Source organism: Microchirus variegatus, assembly GCF_963457635.1.
Source record: "Microchirus variegatus genome assembly, chromosome: 15".
Taxonomy (NCBI): domain Eukaryota; kingdom Metazoa; phylum Chordata; class Actinopteri; order Pleuronectiformes; family Soleidae; genus Microchirus; species Microchirus variegatus.
The window spans coordinates 25530971-25547500 of NC_139816.1; the positions used below are offsets into that span (position 1 = coordinate 25530971).

At 38.7% G+C, this 16530-nt stretch overlaps 1 protein-coding gene across 1 annotated transcript in view; it reads left to right on the forward strand.

The window, feature by feature from the left end:
* Positions 1–16530, forward strand: part of odad2 (outer dynein arm docking complex subunit 2) — a gene marked incomplete at its 3' end in the record, with an annotated part of 38731 nt that overhangs the window by 11743 nt on the left and 10458 nt on the right. The window contains exons 7-14 of the mRNA XM_083901840.1: positions 5161–5307; positions 5567–5776; positions 6741–6974; positions 7356–7466; positions 7597–7751; positions 13135–13315; positions 13406–13467; positions 15802–15916. Of these exons, the coding sequence (XP_083757966.1) occupies positions 5161–5307; positions 5567–5776; positions 6741–6974; positions 7356–7466; positions 7597–7751; positions 13135–13315; positions 13406–13467; positions 15802–15916 (1215 nt within the window). The remainder of the gene's footprint in view (positions 1–5160; positions 5308–5566; positions 5777–6740; positions 6975–7355; positions 7467–7596; positions 7752–13134; positions 13316–13405; positions 13468–15801; positions 15917–16530) is intronic.

The window sequence follows — 16530 nt, forward strand, 5'->3', positions numbered from 1 at the left end:
CCAGCGCTCTATCTCTCTGGAAACCACACAGCACAGTTATTTATGGGTTTTGTCCAGTAGTCATTTTATAATATCATTACCATCAGACGCTGAAACTTACTGTGAGCCAAGTTAAATATCTGTTTTATTTTAGGAGGAGATGTTTTTTTCTCCTTTTCCGTTGCACTATAGACAGCCATTTATACTCAAGGAAGTGTAACACTTACATGAAGTGTGTTTGATGATCTGTTTTATGTTCTAATGATATTTACGAAGAATATTTGCCTTGGGCTGTGTGTTTATTTGTTTTTTTATTATTTCTGTTTGGCTGGAGATTTGCATCTGTACAATGCTTACATTGTTTCTCATAAATTCCAACATGAAGATTGAATGTATTTTAGCCGTGCTCAGTGGATTGTGTTTGTGATTGTGCCATACTATGAGCAATTTAAAATTATTAATATTCATTGGCTGCATTAAGTGTGTATGTGGTTGTATACACTGTCAGCCCTTGGTATAGAATGGAAACAAATGATCAATTTTGCTATGTTTCAAGTGTGAAAGGCCTGTTTTACTAATTAGGACTGAAGTACTTCACATAATTATTTAGCCAACTAAGCCAAAAATGTTAGTGTTTTGTCTGAGTTTAAATAAAATAAAACTCAACAGCTGCTCTTGGTTAGGCTGGTGGCTTTCCAAACACTAAACAATTTAAATTTTCTCAAAAATATAAATATTGTGTCTGACATACAATGTGTTACTGGTTAACTGTTAAACATTTCAATATTTGGTTCACCTTATTTTAATCGATTTCTTTAATTTTTACAGATTTCATAATTTATTTATATTTGTCCCTTTTTTTTTTTTTTCAATTATATACTGTATTTTGTTTAGCCTTTTTTGATAAATTTCAAAAATGTGCATATCTAATTATATATTCACCCTGAGTGTAAAATACCATCGATTAACAAACTGATCCAGGTCCTGACACATGTTTTTGTGCTCAGGCCTCATTAAGGTTTCTCCCCCTCTGCTGGGCAGTCAAAGTACTACTGCCCCAATCTGCTCATGTGAAACACATTCTGACTGCTGCTGATCCTGTCCTCAGTGAACAGCAGCCAATATCAGCTCATTTTTGTTCATTTTAATTAGTAGCTAATGATGCTGTAAGTATCCAGGCTTTTTTGTTTTAATAACAGTTCAAACATTTATTTTTAACAGCTTGTAATACATTTATTACCTGCCTAATCCGGATAATTTACTTACACGAATAATTGCATCATTTAATTCTCAATTTTAGCAACTTTTCAACTTGAAGACATGACTGGACATGCTCTCAGCATGCACTGTACTCACTACTGTATGGCAGCAAGGCTTATTAAGTGATCAAGTTATAGGGTATCTTATGTCGAATATGAAGTAAGGAAGTATCAGTAATCATTCATTCTGTCTCTACAGTGAGCGTTCATGTTCCCCATAATAGAGCAGGGGGTCGGGTTGTTCTTGTCATTAGTAGCCTCAGTATGTCAGCTGTAGACTGCAGAGATGTCTGAAACCTCATGCATCTACTGGTTCAGCCTCTGCCGAGACGCTTCTGTCTCACTCTAAGCTCTGTGAAGCCCTGGCAGTGGCCTGAGTCTACCTGACATACACTATTACCTGAACACTTCTATTCAGTAATGCAGAGTAACCCGTGTTGGCGTGAGGTCCAAGCTACGCACACTTGTGCGCAAAATATACATGACATAACTGCATCACGAAAAGAGCCTGAGGTCAATTGGGTATCATTTACAGCCCTGTTAACCCTGTATCTGCTCCCACGTGCTTAGTGCTCTGATTTATAGGCCTGGAGTTGCTCAGCCAGGGCAGGCTCTGTCTGGAGAATCCTGTCTGCTGATGCTGCTGCAGAGCAGCCAGACTAGAATAAGACCTCCATTCAGTCAAGCAAAAGGCTTCAGCTCAGCCTAAGACACCTGCAGCAAAGGAAGAGACAAAATGCTTTAAGCATCTTTAAGTGGCTTATGTAGATTGCACCTCACAAATAGAACTCAATCCTCTGAAACTCAATTTGCATTGTACACTTCCACCAGACAAAGGGCTAAAGCATTAATACAAGTGTCTTTAATTATCTCTGATCGTGATTATCACTTCCTTCAGTAGCTTGGTTCAAATGACACAGTGACTCTTGGTGTATACATCTGGAAAAGACTAAGTAGGTTTCTCATAATATCCTGACATTTACATCCTTGACCTCATCATGGAGTTAATTAAATTGACTTTGGGGAGCATTGAATATATTTTGTGGTGCCACCAACAAAGGGACATTCTCACATATTATGTTAAAAAATGTCTTGACATCTATTGAAAACCTTGCACAGTTGTTATTCATTGTTTCATTCATGGTTCCAGATGGTGTGTCCTTGTACCTTTAGTGTTCCCCTGACTTTTCCTTGCCACCATGGATTTAACTTTTTTCACATGAAGTAAAGTAAAATTTACACCCTGTAATCCTGTCGTTGTCTTGGCCCTCTATTAACACCATGTGCTCAATAGGTGCTGCCAAACATTCATGGTCTGGACAGGGTTAATCCTACTGACTTTGGTTTTCTTTTTTGACATCCATTGGATCAAATGGGCGATTTTTTTTTTAAAGATTATGCTTAAGATAATCCAATTTCTATGGATTTAATTGGTATGGCCTTGGTCATCCTCTGTCTTTTTTTTTGTAGTGGCATCATTAAGTCTTAGTTTCAGTTTGACCAGAATTTGGGTCTTTGATCATACCTTTCAGCTTGTAGTAATATGTATTTCAATATTTCAAGGCTGTTACGATTAATCAATTATAATTAACTACTAAATTAATTGTCATCTATTATATCAATCTTATATATATATACATATACATATACATAAATATATACACACACATATTTATATGCACATTCTCTTATATCTTATTTTTGCATCTGGTGAAATCAACATTCACTGTTAATCTTAGTATTTACATGTAAGCGTAGTAGCTCATTGAGGTTTATCACACAGATCTATTTCCTTTGCATTTTTGTATTTGAAGTTCAAGTTAAGCATATCGTATAGACTTTTGATGACTGAAATGCCAAGTCAGCAGCATACACTGTTCAGTGCCTGCCATGATACTACAGAAATATTTACTACATTTCAAATTTCTTGTTCAGCAGTAGTACAGTGTTTGAATCCATTCCACTGTGAACATCTGCCCCTTATCATGCTCAGAATATGTCAAAGATCTTTCACCATAAAAGACCGTTAGATGTTGTCAATGTTTTAAAGAATGCTGACATTATTTCAAGACCAAAGCCAACAAACATGAAAGCATATATCTGTTTTCTGTTCTCCCAGGTATCGCTCCTCAACATAGCTTTTGTGTGTGTGCTGTTTTTACACGATATGAACCTCGCCTGATGAAATCCTTTGAAGATTGAGAATGTAGGAGACAAAAGGAAGCAGTAGATTCACTGCTGTTAATGGGCAAATGGTTCACATTTAGGCATCATGATATGGTGAACACATGGCCATTATCCTGCTGTGTCTGAGCACTGCTTTGTGAGGGAGATATGATCAAACACCATTTGAAACCTTGTTCTAGTCCTACAGTTATGAGCTACACTGTCCAACGGCTGCATGAAATAGATTACTGCTGCAACTTTCTATATTGTGATGGGCTATTTTCTACTTATGTGGGGATAGCAGGACATCTTACATTCCTATGTTTGGTTGAAATGATCTGGCTCTGAAGTCTCAAATTGTGTGCAAAGTGTGCAACTAATAAAAGCATATCAAACATGGCAGAATGGAGGGGTCCTTGAATCCACAAAATGAGAATTCTATCTGCGGCACATTTAAACCACTGCAAAAAAGAAATAATATTTGATTATTCACTTGCCAGAAGATTTCTGACTAGACATTTCAGTGTCACATATCAAAGCTGTGAAGCAGGTCTAGTATTACTGCAGCTAACTCTGCCGCTGTTTTATCTGACTACTGATTTTTTCCTTTTGCGTGATCAAAACCATTGCATGTCAACAAATCGTGTTATGCAACTGCATATGATACAGACTAAATATGGTCATGGTTATGAAAACAATGCTGCTGCCTGTCTGGACAGTAGTTAAACCACCTCAACGCACCAACTGTGAGACTGGTGTTTTAAGTGTCATAATGCTGTCAGCATCTGTCCACAGATAGGACATTATGGAGATTTATTCAGTGTGAGCAGACTCTGAAAAAAGACACTTGGATCCTAAATTTAGAAGAAAACAGTCAAATATTCCGGTTTGCTGCCACAGCAGCACATGTCAGGATGTGACCACACATGCACTATTTTAACTCTATCTGTTATTTCTTGATTTAGTCATTATCATAGTTAAGTTGAGGTAAAAACCGAGTGAAACCCTTCATTTCCTGTCACATGTCTGTAGCTAGACTTAAAAAATTAGTAGAATTACTGTGTGATTTCACGCCTCCACCAACCAGTGAACTTGCAGTTTACACCCATGTCTGTCCAGACTCATTTCCTCTAAGATGAATAAACAAGTCCAAGTGAATATTTGTGCTAGATTTGACAAAATATCATCCAGCTGTTCTCAATAATCAGAAGGTCATGTCCTTACTCTTTGATCACCCAAATCTTCTGTTTAGGAGATGAGGATGGACACATGGATGGACAACAAACAAGCATAACAACTCTAAGTTAAAGCTATGTATCATAGAATGTATAATAAAAAAACAAAACAAAAAATGTGTGAAAAGCAACACCTCAAAGCAACACCTCAGGAAATCCTCCCCAAATCCCCTTGGTGAAGACAAAAAACAGCTTAATATATTTAGGCTTATTAGGCCTTTTCTATCTTTAAGTCAGTGGCTAATGATTGTGGAGCTTATCAGTGTTGTGAGCTCAGTGTTATTTCTCTCAGTGAATTCTACCACATAGTTAAACACTTACCAGGCAGTGCAATAAACAAAATAAAGCAGTCATATTATGAGAGATAAGCAGGGTAGGGTATGGCAGGTTAGGGTACTCGTGTAGTGGGGGTTCTCTGTCCTTCTCCCTTTTCCAACTGTCTGTTTAGTGTTTAATTTACTCCTCTTTTCTCCTTTTTGTCTCCAATTTTCATTCACTTATGTTTGGCATTATTGTTTCAGGGAGGCGACCAGACAGCCACTGTGCTCACTCTATGCGCCATGTTGGACTTTAATTTGATGCAGGAGACGTGCCAACTGGCCATCCGGGATGTAGGTGGCCTTGAAGTCCTCATTAACTTGCTGGATACAGATGAAGTCAAATGCAAAGTGAGTAACTGTGCCAAAGCTAGACCTGGATGTCCTGCAGGCAAGAACAGAGCCCTCCATGTGTGCCAGCCTGTGTTTTAGTTACAGAAACACCAGTGCTGGGCAGAGAGCGTGCCTGTTCAAAGACACAGGGTAGTAATTATGCCTAATGACATGTGTGGGTATTTTTTTTTTTCACCGTCTTTTCTTTTCTTTTTTATTTTTTTTACCATGTATGCCTTTGCCTCCACTATTGTGTTTGCTGTATGTTTGTGATTAGATTGGATCTCTGAAAATCCTGAGAAAGATCAGTCACAACGTACAAATCCGTCAGACCATTGTTGACATGGGAGGTCTGCAGAGCATCGTGAAGATTCTGGACTCACCTGTCAAGGACCTCAAGGCTTTAGCTGCAGAGACTATTGCCAGTGTGGCCCGGTTCCGCAGAGCAAGGAGAACAGTCAGGCTTTATGGTGGTATCAAAAAACTGGTAAGTAATCAAGGGACATCTTTCTTTGAGTTTGTTCATCTCATAACTGTCCAACGTTTCTATCTTCCCTCAGTAATAAGAGGAACTTACTCCTTATGTATTATTGGAAATAATGTTTTGTTCCATGTTGATGCTAAATTGACACTAGTTACTGAATCAATACAAACATTTTTGTACCAAACCACAGACATGTTGGAAACTTGTATGAATATGATGAATTTCCAAAAATTATAATTACTATTTGCTTTTGATTTAATGTATTCCCACTGTACATGCTGTACAGCAGGTGGCAGTTTGTGCCCTATCTGTATTTAAAAAAACAAAAAACAAAAACCCAGACTAGGTGTTGTGGTAAAACAGATAGAATGTCCCTTACATCCTCTGACCTGCATTCATGTTTGTTGACAAAGGAACCTCTGATTAAAGCCTGCATGTCTTGTATATTTTGCTCAGCCCCAGATCGGATGTTCTCATGTGCGAGTCACTCATGTAGGCAGATTAATTTCATGCTATGCTACAAGACCACCTTTGAATTATTCTGTGGGTACTAGCTTTGCCTTCTCTTTCTCACTAGTCAGGAACGATGGATTAGAACACTGAAAGATGGCCATAAACCTTCACACTGGGCTTTTCAAACCTAAAGTCAACATCTTTCCTGACAGTTTTACACTGCTAACATCTCTGGTTTTTTTTTATTCTTGCAGACTTGGTGGTAATATAATTTTAATTACACCTTTAATCACAGCCAACATCTTGCTATTCCCATCTGACAACATCCATTATCACCCTAATGCTGTAGGCAAATCTTTCACAGTCTTAGACTTTATGTCAAGTTCATCAAGTTTGTGTAAATGTGTGTATGGAGGTTTGCTGCTTAAACATGTGTGGTCTGCCTGCTTGTCTGGATACATATTTATGGGTGTTTATCCACATGTTCGTCTGTGTACCTTGCCTCTCTGCTCAGGTAAACCTGCTACACTGTGTTACCAATTTAGCAAGCTTGACTGCAAACCAGCAGAAGGATGTCGAGGTGGCTCGCTGTGGAGCTTTAGCACTCTGGAGCTGCAGCAAATGTACAAAGAATAAGGAAGCCATCCGTAAGGCTGGTGGTATTCCGCTGCTGGGACGATTGCTCAAGTCACCACATGAGAACATGCTTGTCCCTGTTGTGGGCACCCTGCAGGAGTGTGCATCACAGGTGAGAGGGGTGAACAGTTGTAATTTCTGTGGTACAGGTTGTCTACATCAGTCATTCCCAGAGATAACGTTGGGGCATGCAGCTTTTTTCCCAGCTTTTTATTATTTATAAGACTTTAAACTGCCATATTCAGAGAGTTGATCCCCATATGGTAAAAGTATAGTGTTATGTTACTATAGTGTTATGTATATGTATGTTAAGTATAGTATGGTAAAAGCTGATCTAGTCGGTGGCCTGTAAAACAGATGTAGCTAATACTAGATTAATTGTTGACGTGTACCTGAATAAACATTTCAAAATAAAAGAATAAAAAGGTTACTAGTGTATGCGACATATATTCACATTAGTCAGACCTTCTATAATTGGTCTGTTATAATGCAGGAGAGCTACAGGATTGCAATTCAGACTGAAGGCATGATCAAGGATTTGGTCAAAAACCTTAACAGTGACAATGAGGAGCTACAAATGCATTGCGCAAATGCAATCTTCAAGGTATCACTTTTCCACACTTCATGTATTGCAACCACTTCCAAGCATTTTGGGCTATTTTCTGTCATGACAGACTAGTTTTTTTTTTTTTTTTTTTTATTTCTCAAATTACAGCTCTATTTTTGCTTTGCAGTGTGCAGAAGACAAGCAGACTCGAGACCTGGTGCGTAAGTACAAAGGTCTGCAGCCACTGGTTTCTTTGCTTGCCAAGGTGAACAACAAACAGCTCCTAGCTGCTGCCACCGGGGCCATCTGGAAGTGTTCCATCAGTGTGGACAATGTGGCTGAGTATGAATCACAGTCTCACCTTGTTTTGCATGCACACAGAAAGTCACACTCAGAATTAACCTGTGTTTGGTATTTATTGTTTACATATTAATATGACTTTAACAAATGATTTAGGTCCCATTCCCACTTGGTATTAACGTCTGTCCTCAGTGATCTAATCACAGCCAGATCACACAAAGTACAACTGTTTACACTTGGCATTAAAATGTTTCCTGGTTGCATCTCCTGTGACCACGTATGATTGAATCTGGGATTCCTCTGCCATTCAAGAACACAATAATATTTGCTGACAGTCATAAAGTCAGCGTAAGAACAATATTATTGTTTTTACTCTGGCTGTACAGATGGTCCTGCTGTCAACATATCTGTTTGTGTTTACATGTATTTAGGCTATGAGGACACATTTTGATTCAGTCCTATCTTTATGAGGACATTTTGACCTTGTGAGGACTTTTGGCTGGTCCTCACAACTCCAAAGCGCTTTTTGAGTGTTAAGACTTGGTTTTAAGATTTGGGGTTAGTAATGGGTTTAGGATATGGTAAGGGTTAGGCATTGGCTAAGGTCAGGCTCAGGGAATACATTATGTCTGTGAGTTTCCTCACTAAGAATGCTGTACAACCCAGTGATAGTGCAAGTTGTCTTTGAACTGGAAGGTTGTGGGTTCGATTCCCAGTCTACATGCCGATGTGTCCTTGGACTTGTAAGTGGACGAAAGATGTGTGATAGAAAAATGCACTGCACTTATAGATGCACTGTATGAATGAGTAAATAATGTAGGTGGATGGTGAATTGTAGTGTAAAGCAGCTTTCAGTGTTAAACAAGATAAGAATGCAAACTATTTACCTTGATGAGTGTAAAAAAACTGGTCAGCTGAGGAAGAGGTCTTTAATGCATCCTGAGGACAGATTGTGTTTTTTACATTCCAAGGAATATGGACAAAGGACACATTCAGGATGCATTAGGACACATTCAGACTTTTACTTGACGCGATCTGGCCGTGATTAGAAGACAAACATTAATACCAGGTCGGAACCTGTAGTAGTGTAAGCACATCAATCTAGACTCAGTGTCTTTCAGTCACATGTGCACATAACCTTTGGAGAATAGGTTTGCTGGACTGAATTGCTAGTTTTACAGCATGTGGATACAGTTAAAGCATGGGTTCTGCTGACTTGCATTAATAATCTTTATCTTTGAATTATCCTATTACTTACTTACTTAATTCATCACTATCTTTCATTTCCCCCCCATTTGAATGCTGTCATAATGTACTTTCTTTTACCATGGCATCTGTGTGACATGATTACTTAGTTTAGTATTTTTGAAGTATTTTTCTATTAGCTCTGATCTTTTATGTGAATGTTTGCAGCCAGAATTCCTTTTTATCAATAATAAACACTGCAACAAATGTGCTGATTTACGAGACTTGGTTCGTTAGTCGAGGCCTGTTAGTATTAAACCAATCGTAGACAAACTGAAAGAATCTGCTGTGCTATGGTGGATATCTAATGTCAGAAGATGGAGACTGACAGAGCCTTTAATCATTTGTCTTGTAAAGTAGAAGTTTATGTAAGCATCATTTAGCTTGGTTAGTCAGCAGTCACATTTTTGGAAGGGATTTTGATTTTCTCTTTAGTGTCAGATGATTTTTAAGTCAGCCATTTTCCCTTTAAAATTAATAATGAGATTGTGCCTTGGCAGCCCCAGACATTAGCTTCACACAACCATGAGTGCTCCCTTGAAAGAATGATTTGCTGTATTTTTGTATTTGCAGTGTGGCCAGGGGCATAATGTGCAAAGCACACAGAGTTGTGTTATACCTTGGTAACATCTTAATCGATTCAAAATCTTTCTTATCCAGTGCAGCCAAGAAAGCCATAAGACATTGCCTTTCATTCATTCTGAAGATGAGGACTGTCATTTAAGCAGAGAGAATATGTGTGACTGTTTTTCTTCTGACTCAGAAAACCTATATATTTCAAATTGCTGTGGAAAAAAAAAAAAAAACTAGAAAAAGACTCAGCAACAGTCGCACATCTTTCTGCACCTCATATATCACAAACGACAGAATAATATCCTACATTTAAAGTCTAAGTTAAGTCCTCCCAACTGGAGCTGGAGACTCTGCTGCCACATCGAGTTAAGACAGGAGTCCTTTAAATCAAGATAAACAAATCAGTATTTAACCAGCGTCATGAAAATATATCATTTTGGGTAAATCATTTAAATAATTCTTTAAAGATGAATGCATGGTTACTATTTACACCGACACTCACATTTTGAATATCAACACGTTAAAAACTTAATCTTTTTCAACAAAAAGAAAAAAAACACACACCTTGGCACAGACTTTTGTCTCCAGCTTGGCACGATGATGAAACAAGTTACTGCACTGACCATGAGTAATGTGGCAGCTTAATACTGCCAGTACAGGCCGCGTGCCATACGTAATGACTTGTCACACTGTTGCGATGTAAAACAGCTCTGCTACTACTGAATATAACAATAATATAAATAATTGTAATGGTCACATGTGAACCACATTTAGTTACACTTCATTAACAAACACAAAATAACCTAGCGTTCTCTTAATTAAACATATGTTTGTTTTCTGTTATGTTTTATTTTGTTTTTTTTGTTTTTGTTTTTTTGGATGATGTGGATGTGGATGAAGGTCAGTGGCAGAAATTGATTCAATACATGCTTGTATGTGCAAGTGGATCTGTTTTTTTCATACTCACTTAAAATGTCGAGGTCGAGAAAAAGCTTGGAATGAAGTGACCGAGCCATTACTGTCAAAAAAGAAAGTCTACTAATGGTGACAGGGTTTAAGGGGCATGTGCTCATTTCAGAATCAATCATAGACTGAGTGGCGAACTGAAATGAAAATCATTTTGGAATGTCGTTTGCTTACAGCAACAGGCAGAGCTTTGATCCCCCTCTTTTCCTACAATAATTATATGTTTAAATGAAAGAGACCTTGTGCAAACAACATTATTTTTTTTATGTGACTGATGATTTGCATGGTGCATGGACAGTATCGTGGTTGGGGGAAAACATCCGATGAAGACAAGTAGCCGCATGTGTTACCCATTTTCCTGATTACTGATCCATCAAAATGAAAAATAATCGATGTCCCTGGAATACTTGAACAACTTAAGTGTGTTTGTTGAAAGATTACACAAGATGTTAATGACCTTCATATCAGTTTGGTCCCAGTCTTGCAGAATTAACTTTACTTGAGCTTATATACTCAAAATGTGCCTTTGTAAAAGTCCTACTAAGAAACACTAAAACATAATTTTGCACAGATTTATAGATGCATCAGTTTGTGGCCATGAAAGGCCATATAAAAAGGTGTTATGAACTCTGAAAAAATGCAGTAAAAACTCTTAACAAAAGAGTGACAGAGTAACTTTGCAATGGAAAGTCACAATTGCCAAGTCTTTGACTGTATTTGCCAGCATAATAATGAAATACAGGTAGAGTGCAGTCCAGTGCCTCTGTTTCACCTTTAAGGTGAGTGGAGCATATTTGACCTTCCAAATTATACTTGCCCTTACCCCACAAACATACTGGAACCACCAAGTTATTTACTTTTTTACATATTAAACTAAATTTCAGGATAATTGATGGTCCATCTCTCTCTTCATGACCACTGCTTAGTGACTTAGGCTCTCTGAAATGTCTTACTTTCTCTTGGGCCTGGTTAAAAACCATAGCCAGTATAAAAGGCAGCATTTAAGCCTTCTGCACTTAGTTTCATGTGTGACTAGTGCAGATGAATGAGGAAGGGAAAAGGCAGACAATCAATCATAAAGCTCTGCTGCACAGAAGCCCCACTGTGGTTCCTGTGTCTTCTGACAGGCTTTAATAGAGCTTACAGTTGTGTGGAGCCCAGTGTTTGCAGTAGAAGCCGCTTCAGGCAGCTTTGTGTAATGTTACTCTTGCCATCACGTAATTACTCCTGTTGGGACTGGCTTAACAAAAACAGACATGACTTACCGTTCATTTATCAAAAGTTATGTCTGTGATTACAAGATAATTCTGCTGTAGTCAACTGTGGATGACACTTCAGTGATAGCATAGGAAAACCATTGTTTTCCTTTATGGTGAATTCAACCAAAGTTAACATTGGCAGCTCCTCTGTTCATTAGCAGTGTTTTCACTTGCAAGAATAGGCTGCATGTCGGTGGACCCAGACCAAAACCAAATGACCTTGGCCATCTACAATAGCTTACGGACCATGATGCCAGCAACCGTAACTGTGAATAAAAACAGTCATAGACCTTAACTGTACATCAGAGGTTTGTTGAGGTTTTTTTGCGACCACATTATATCCTTTTTAAATGTTTACTATAGTTTACCACTCTATAGCACTGGCAAACAAGGCAAAAATCACAGCAAAAGAGGGAGGGAGAGTTTCCAAGCCGCAGCAAAGCTTTGGTTATGCAAAATACATACAAGGGACAACTGTGAGCAGTCGTGGGAAAACTGCCTGTACCACTGCGTTGCAGTAAGAGATCTGTCCCCATGTGGCTTAGGGCAGTGTTGCTGCTACCTGTCACCTGTCAGACTACTGAAAACCATACAAGTGGTGTGGCTTTAGGGATGGAAACACTGGTCCGTCAGTCTGTCTGCCCGTGGAACCACCACTTTGGGCCATAATGTTACACATCAAGATTTACAGAAATAACAAATTACCATGAATTTCATGATCCCCATAAGGTAAATCATGTGTTGAATGATCCCCCCTTTTTATTTTTTCAACACTGCCATTTGGTCACAATTTTGGTCTTGACATTCATGGTTCCCAGGTGATTCTACAGACTGAGGCTGACATTAATGAATACCATTAAATTTGATGCAGCCTTCATGTTCTTCTGAGGAAAAATAACTATTATCCGTAATTACTCATTTAGTGCCACCATGGGGTAAATTTTTTAATCACTCTTTGGGGAGAACTGCCTTTTCCTCCTATAAACCTTTGGTGTGGAAAAATCTGCAAATACATCTACATTTTTGAGACTTAATTTCCGTCCACGTTACCCCAAGTCCCACTGAAAACACTGCCGGTATGAGTCATGATGTTCTGACACTGGTGAGTCAGACTGATGAGGAAATCTCTCTTGCTGCTACATTTTAAAAATATTGATACCAAGGTATCAATATTGCTGTTTTGATGTTTTGTCACAGCCATATTGCAACTTGTAAATCAGCACTTCTGCACAAGAATTACGCAAAATATTAGAGGCAATAACATGGCTGTTTCATTGTGTCTCCTGTTCACTATCAATTAATGTAAAAATATAAATAAACCAGTGTGAAAACAAATAATGATTATATTCTCTGCCGTTCTTCCTCCTTTGTACCTTGAGAAGGTTTCAGGAGTACAAAGTCCTGGAGTCCCTGGTTGAGCTGCTGACTGATCAGCCTGAAGATGTGCTGGTAAATGTTGTGGGAGCCCTGGGAGAATTCGCCCAGATACCTACAAGCAAGACTATCATCCGCCAGTGTGGAGGCATCAAGCCACTAGTTAACCTGCTCAGTGGAACAAACCCGGCACGTGAAATCTTCTTTTGTTGCTGAAAATGTTTCTTTTTCTGCTCAAAGCATAGTTTCTGACTGTTTTTTTTTTTTTCATTTACCCAGGAGCTGCTTGTGAATGTAACAAAGACAGTGGGGGCCTGTGCCACAGACCAGGACAACATGGCGTGAGTCTCCTTCAGATCTTTCAACCAACTAAACATTGTCTTTGGCATATGCAGTACAGTTTACACAAGGCAAACAGCCCCACTGGCATTACTGAATTAGCTGAAAGCAGATCTCTTAAACACGTCTTGATGTCATTTGTTTTGACAAAGGAATGACACCAATTCCTGTATCATTACCCTGTCATGGTCCATCGCTTGGAGAAATCTATGTTCTTTTAATGTGTTATTTTGCAGGTAGGTTTCTCCTTCATCCCCAGCTTAATAACACATTTTAAAAGCTTTGTTTATTGTACCTGCTGTGTTAAATGTGGTTGTGGTTTAATTCCCAGTGTTTTACTATAGCGCTGCGGTCACCATCAAGACTTGAGCTGGTCAGACGAACATACCTAAAGCCCTGCCCTGTCCAAGACAGCATTGCAGGGGAACACAGTGAACCACAGTCCAGAGAAGTCTTTGTTCTGTGTTCATTTAACCTCACCCGCAATACTGCAGAACATTGTGCCTTTTATCCACGCCTATTGTTTTTACAAGGCTGCTATGGAACACAAGACCCTTCTTAATTAGTACTGGACGCAAACACAACGTAATGCCTGAATCCTCATTGTTACTTAATGTTTAATATGAGCCTATTACACTCGTGAGGAGGTAAAAACCAAGAGGTTCATTAAAAAGTGAAGCATGTCAAAATAAAGCCACTAACTGTGGTAAACTTCACACAAGAGAAGTGTTTTACATAGGTTCATCATGTTCTAGATATTTTCTCACGCCATATACAGTATATTTAGGCCAGACCTTGTAAACTTTCAGCCTTTACAGCTGTAAACAGAGAGTTCTCGTTTCAATGGTTGCTTTTTGTATATTTTGTGGTGATGGCTTATTTTGAGGCATGTATGTGTACAGTAATGTGCTGAGCAATTAGCACAGCTCACATTTGATTACTTTGTGCAAACATGGCTGGAGCTGTTCTGCAAAAAACCCATAGATTAGATGATGTTTGGTTGGCTAACAAATATAATGTTTGCATGATACTACACAGTCCATCAATGTTCTTGTCATTTCATTTTTTACCAACAAAATCTCTTTCTCAAATACCACCTTCAGTTGATCAGGACAATCATTCTGTCATCATAATTTGGATTCAGGTCATCCATGACTACTGAAAGCCCTAGACAAACATCGATTGCTTCCAAGTTTTCCAAGAAATACTACTATGTTTGTTTTTATTCTCAACCAGTAAGCAGTGAGTGCTTTATGACACAGCAGTTCCTCCAGTGAATCTTATGTAGCTACAAGACTGAACACAAAGTTTAATGCCTCCAGGGTTTGTGGTCTCCTCCTCTAATCCATCAATGTCTGCTGCAACTTCATTGCTCATTTTTTTTTTATATATACCTACGTCATGCTAAAAAAGAACTATTTTGGTGGATGATATGATGTTTCATTTTTGTTTTTGGTCTGGATTTAAGAGGCCCTGCAGACTGAATTCTGATGTTATGATCCCTCTAGACTGATTTATGTGCAAACGGAAGACAGATGGAGCGAGGGGACGTCCCTGATGAGTGTTCACCCATTGCCAGTCATGGAGATACTGTGATTAGGGAGTGTTTAAGTAATTATGACAGCATTCAATGTCGGCCTTGTTGGTGGAAGCACACATGGGGAACACGTTACATGTTATTTATACCAGACAACGGGTGCACTGTGCTGTAATTCTTTGACTTCCCAGACTCCGACTACAGTTTTGACTACAGTCATGTATGCAACATGAAATATAGCTCATGCTTAAGTAAACTTCACTCATACCCTATGAAATACAGGGCAACCTGTCTTGGCTCTGTTTGATTTGGAAAGAGGTTCTCTTTTTTTGCTTTGGTTGAAAAACAAATCACCAACATAAAGTGTATGACTGTCTCACTTTCTATTTATAGATGTGTGTATGAAGCACTATACATAGGTTTATGCATGTTAACCTTTGACCATATCTCCGTCAAGCTTTTCTATGGAGAGTGACACGAGTGAACAGACAGTGAGTAGGTTTTAGGGCTTGAGAGGAAATGAGCAGGTCTGAAAGTAGGTTGTGATGAAATGCAATGCTGAAATCAACCGATTATTTGATCCTGCTTGGATATCGTTGTATTCAGGCTGCTGCTGATAATTAAGAACTTCGAACTGGCAGCATTTACACCTCTCAGTGTTCAGCCTGCTAGACATTTTAAGAATAATAATAAGAATTATAAGCAAAGGTTATTCTTAAGATAGGATCTCAATGAAATCTTCATTCATTCCTTTCTCTCCTTTCTCACACATCTTTTCTGTCTCTTGCACTTTCTGCAGAATCATTGACCAGCTCGATGGAGTACGATTGGTGTGGTCCTTATTGAAAAACCCCAGTGCAGATGTTCAGTCCAGTGCCGCATGGGCCCTTTGTCCATGCATTGAGAATGCAAAGGTACAGTACACATGTTCTTGCTTCCTCTACAACATAACAGATTTGTCCTCGTCTTCTGTCCCATGTCTGTACAAGTGAAGCACACCATATGCACAAAGGTAGCTTGTAAATCAGAAAGTTCTGTAGTGATTGTGCTGTGTCAGAATAAAGGGTTATCCCACTAAATAAGCTCACATGCTGGTGCTGCTGCTCCTGGGAGGTTAGCAGGGGCAGCACTGCATCAGTAGAGGCTTACATGAACCTCAAGCTAATATGAAGCAGAGAAGCCTCTTTGGCATACTGGGATTGGTGAATTGTGAAAAAGGCAGGGAGACTCAGCAATATCCTGTAACATGGCTTTTGAATTCTCAGCTGAAAATATTTTTCTCAAATGTGCTAACAGTTACAGAGGCGTATATCAACCCACTTTTCAAATGAAAATACAGCAAAAATAACCTACAACCTGCATTTGAGTATTACTTACTGCATGTCATTTTAGATAACAATGCATAAGATAACATTTTGTAGATTCTTGAAGAAAACATGTCGTCTTATACAACAACAACGTTGTATGAAGCCCCTTGTGTCCCCAGTCTGATAAATGTTCTCTGGAAAAAAAAAACATGTCACTTCAC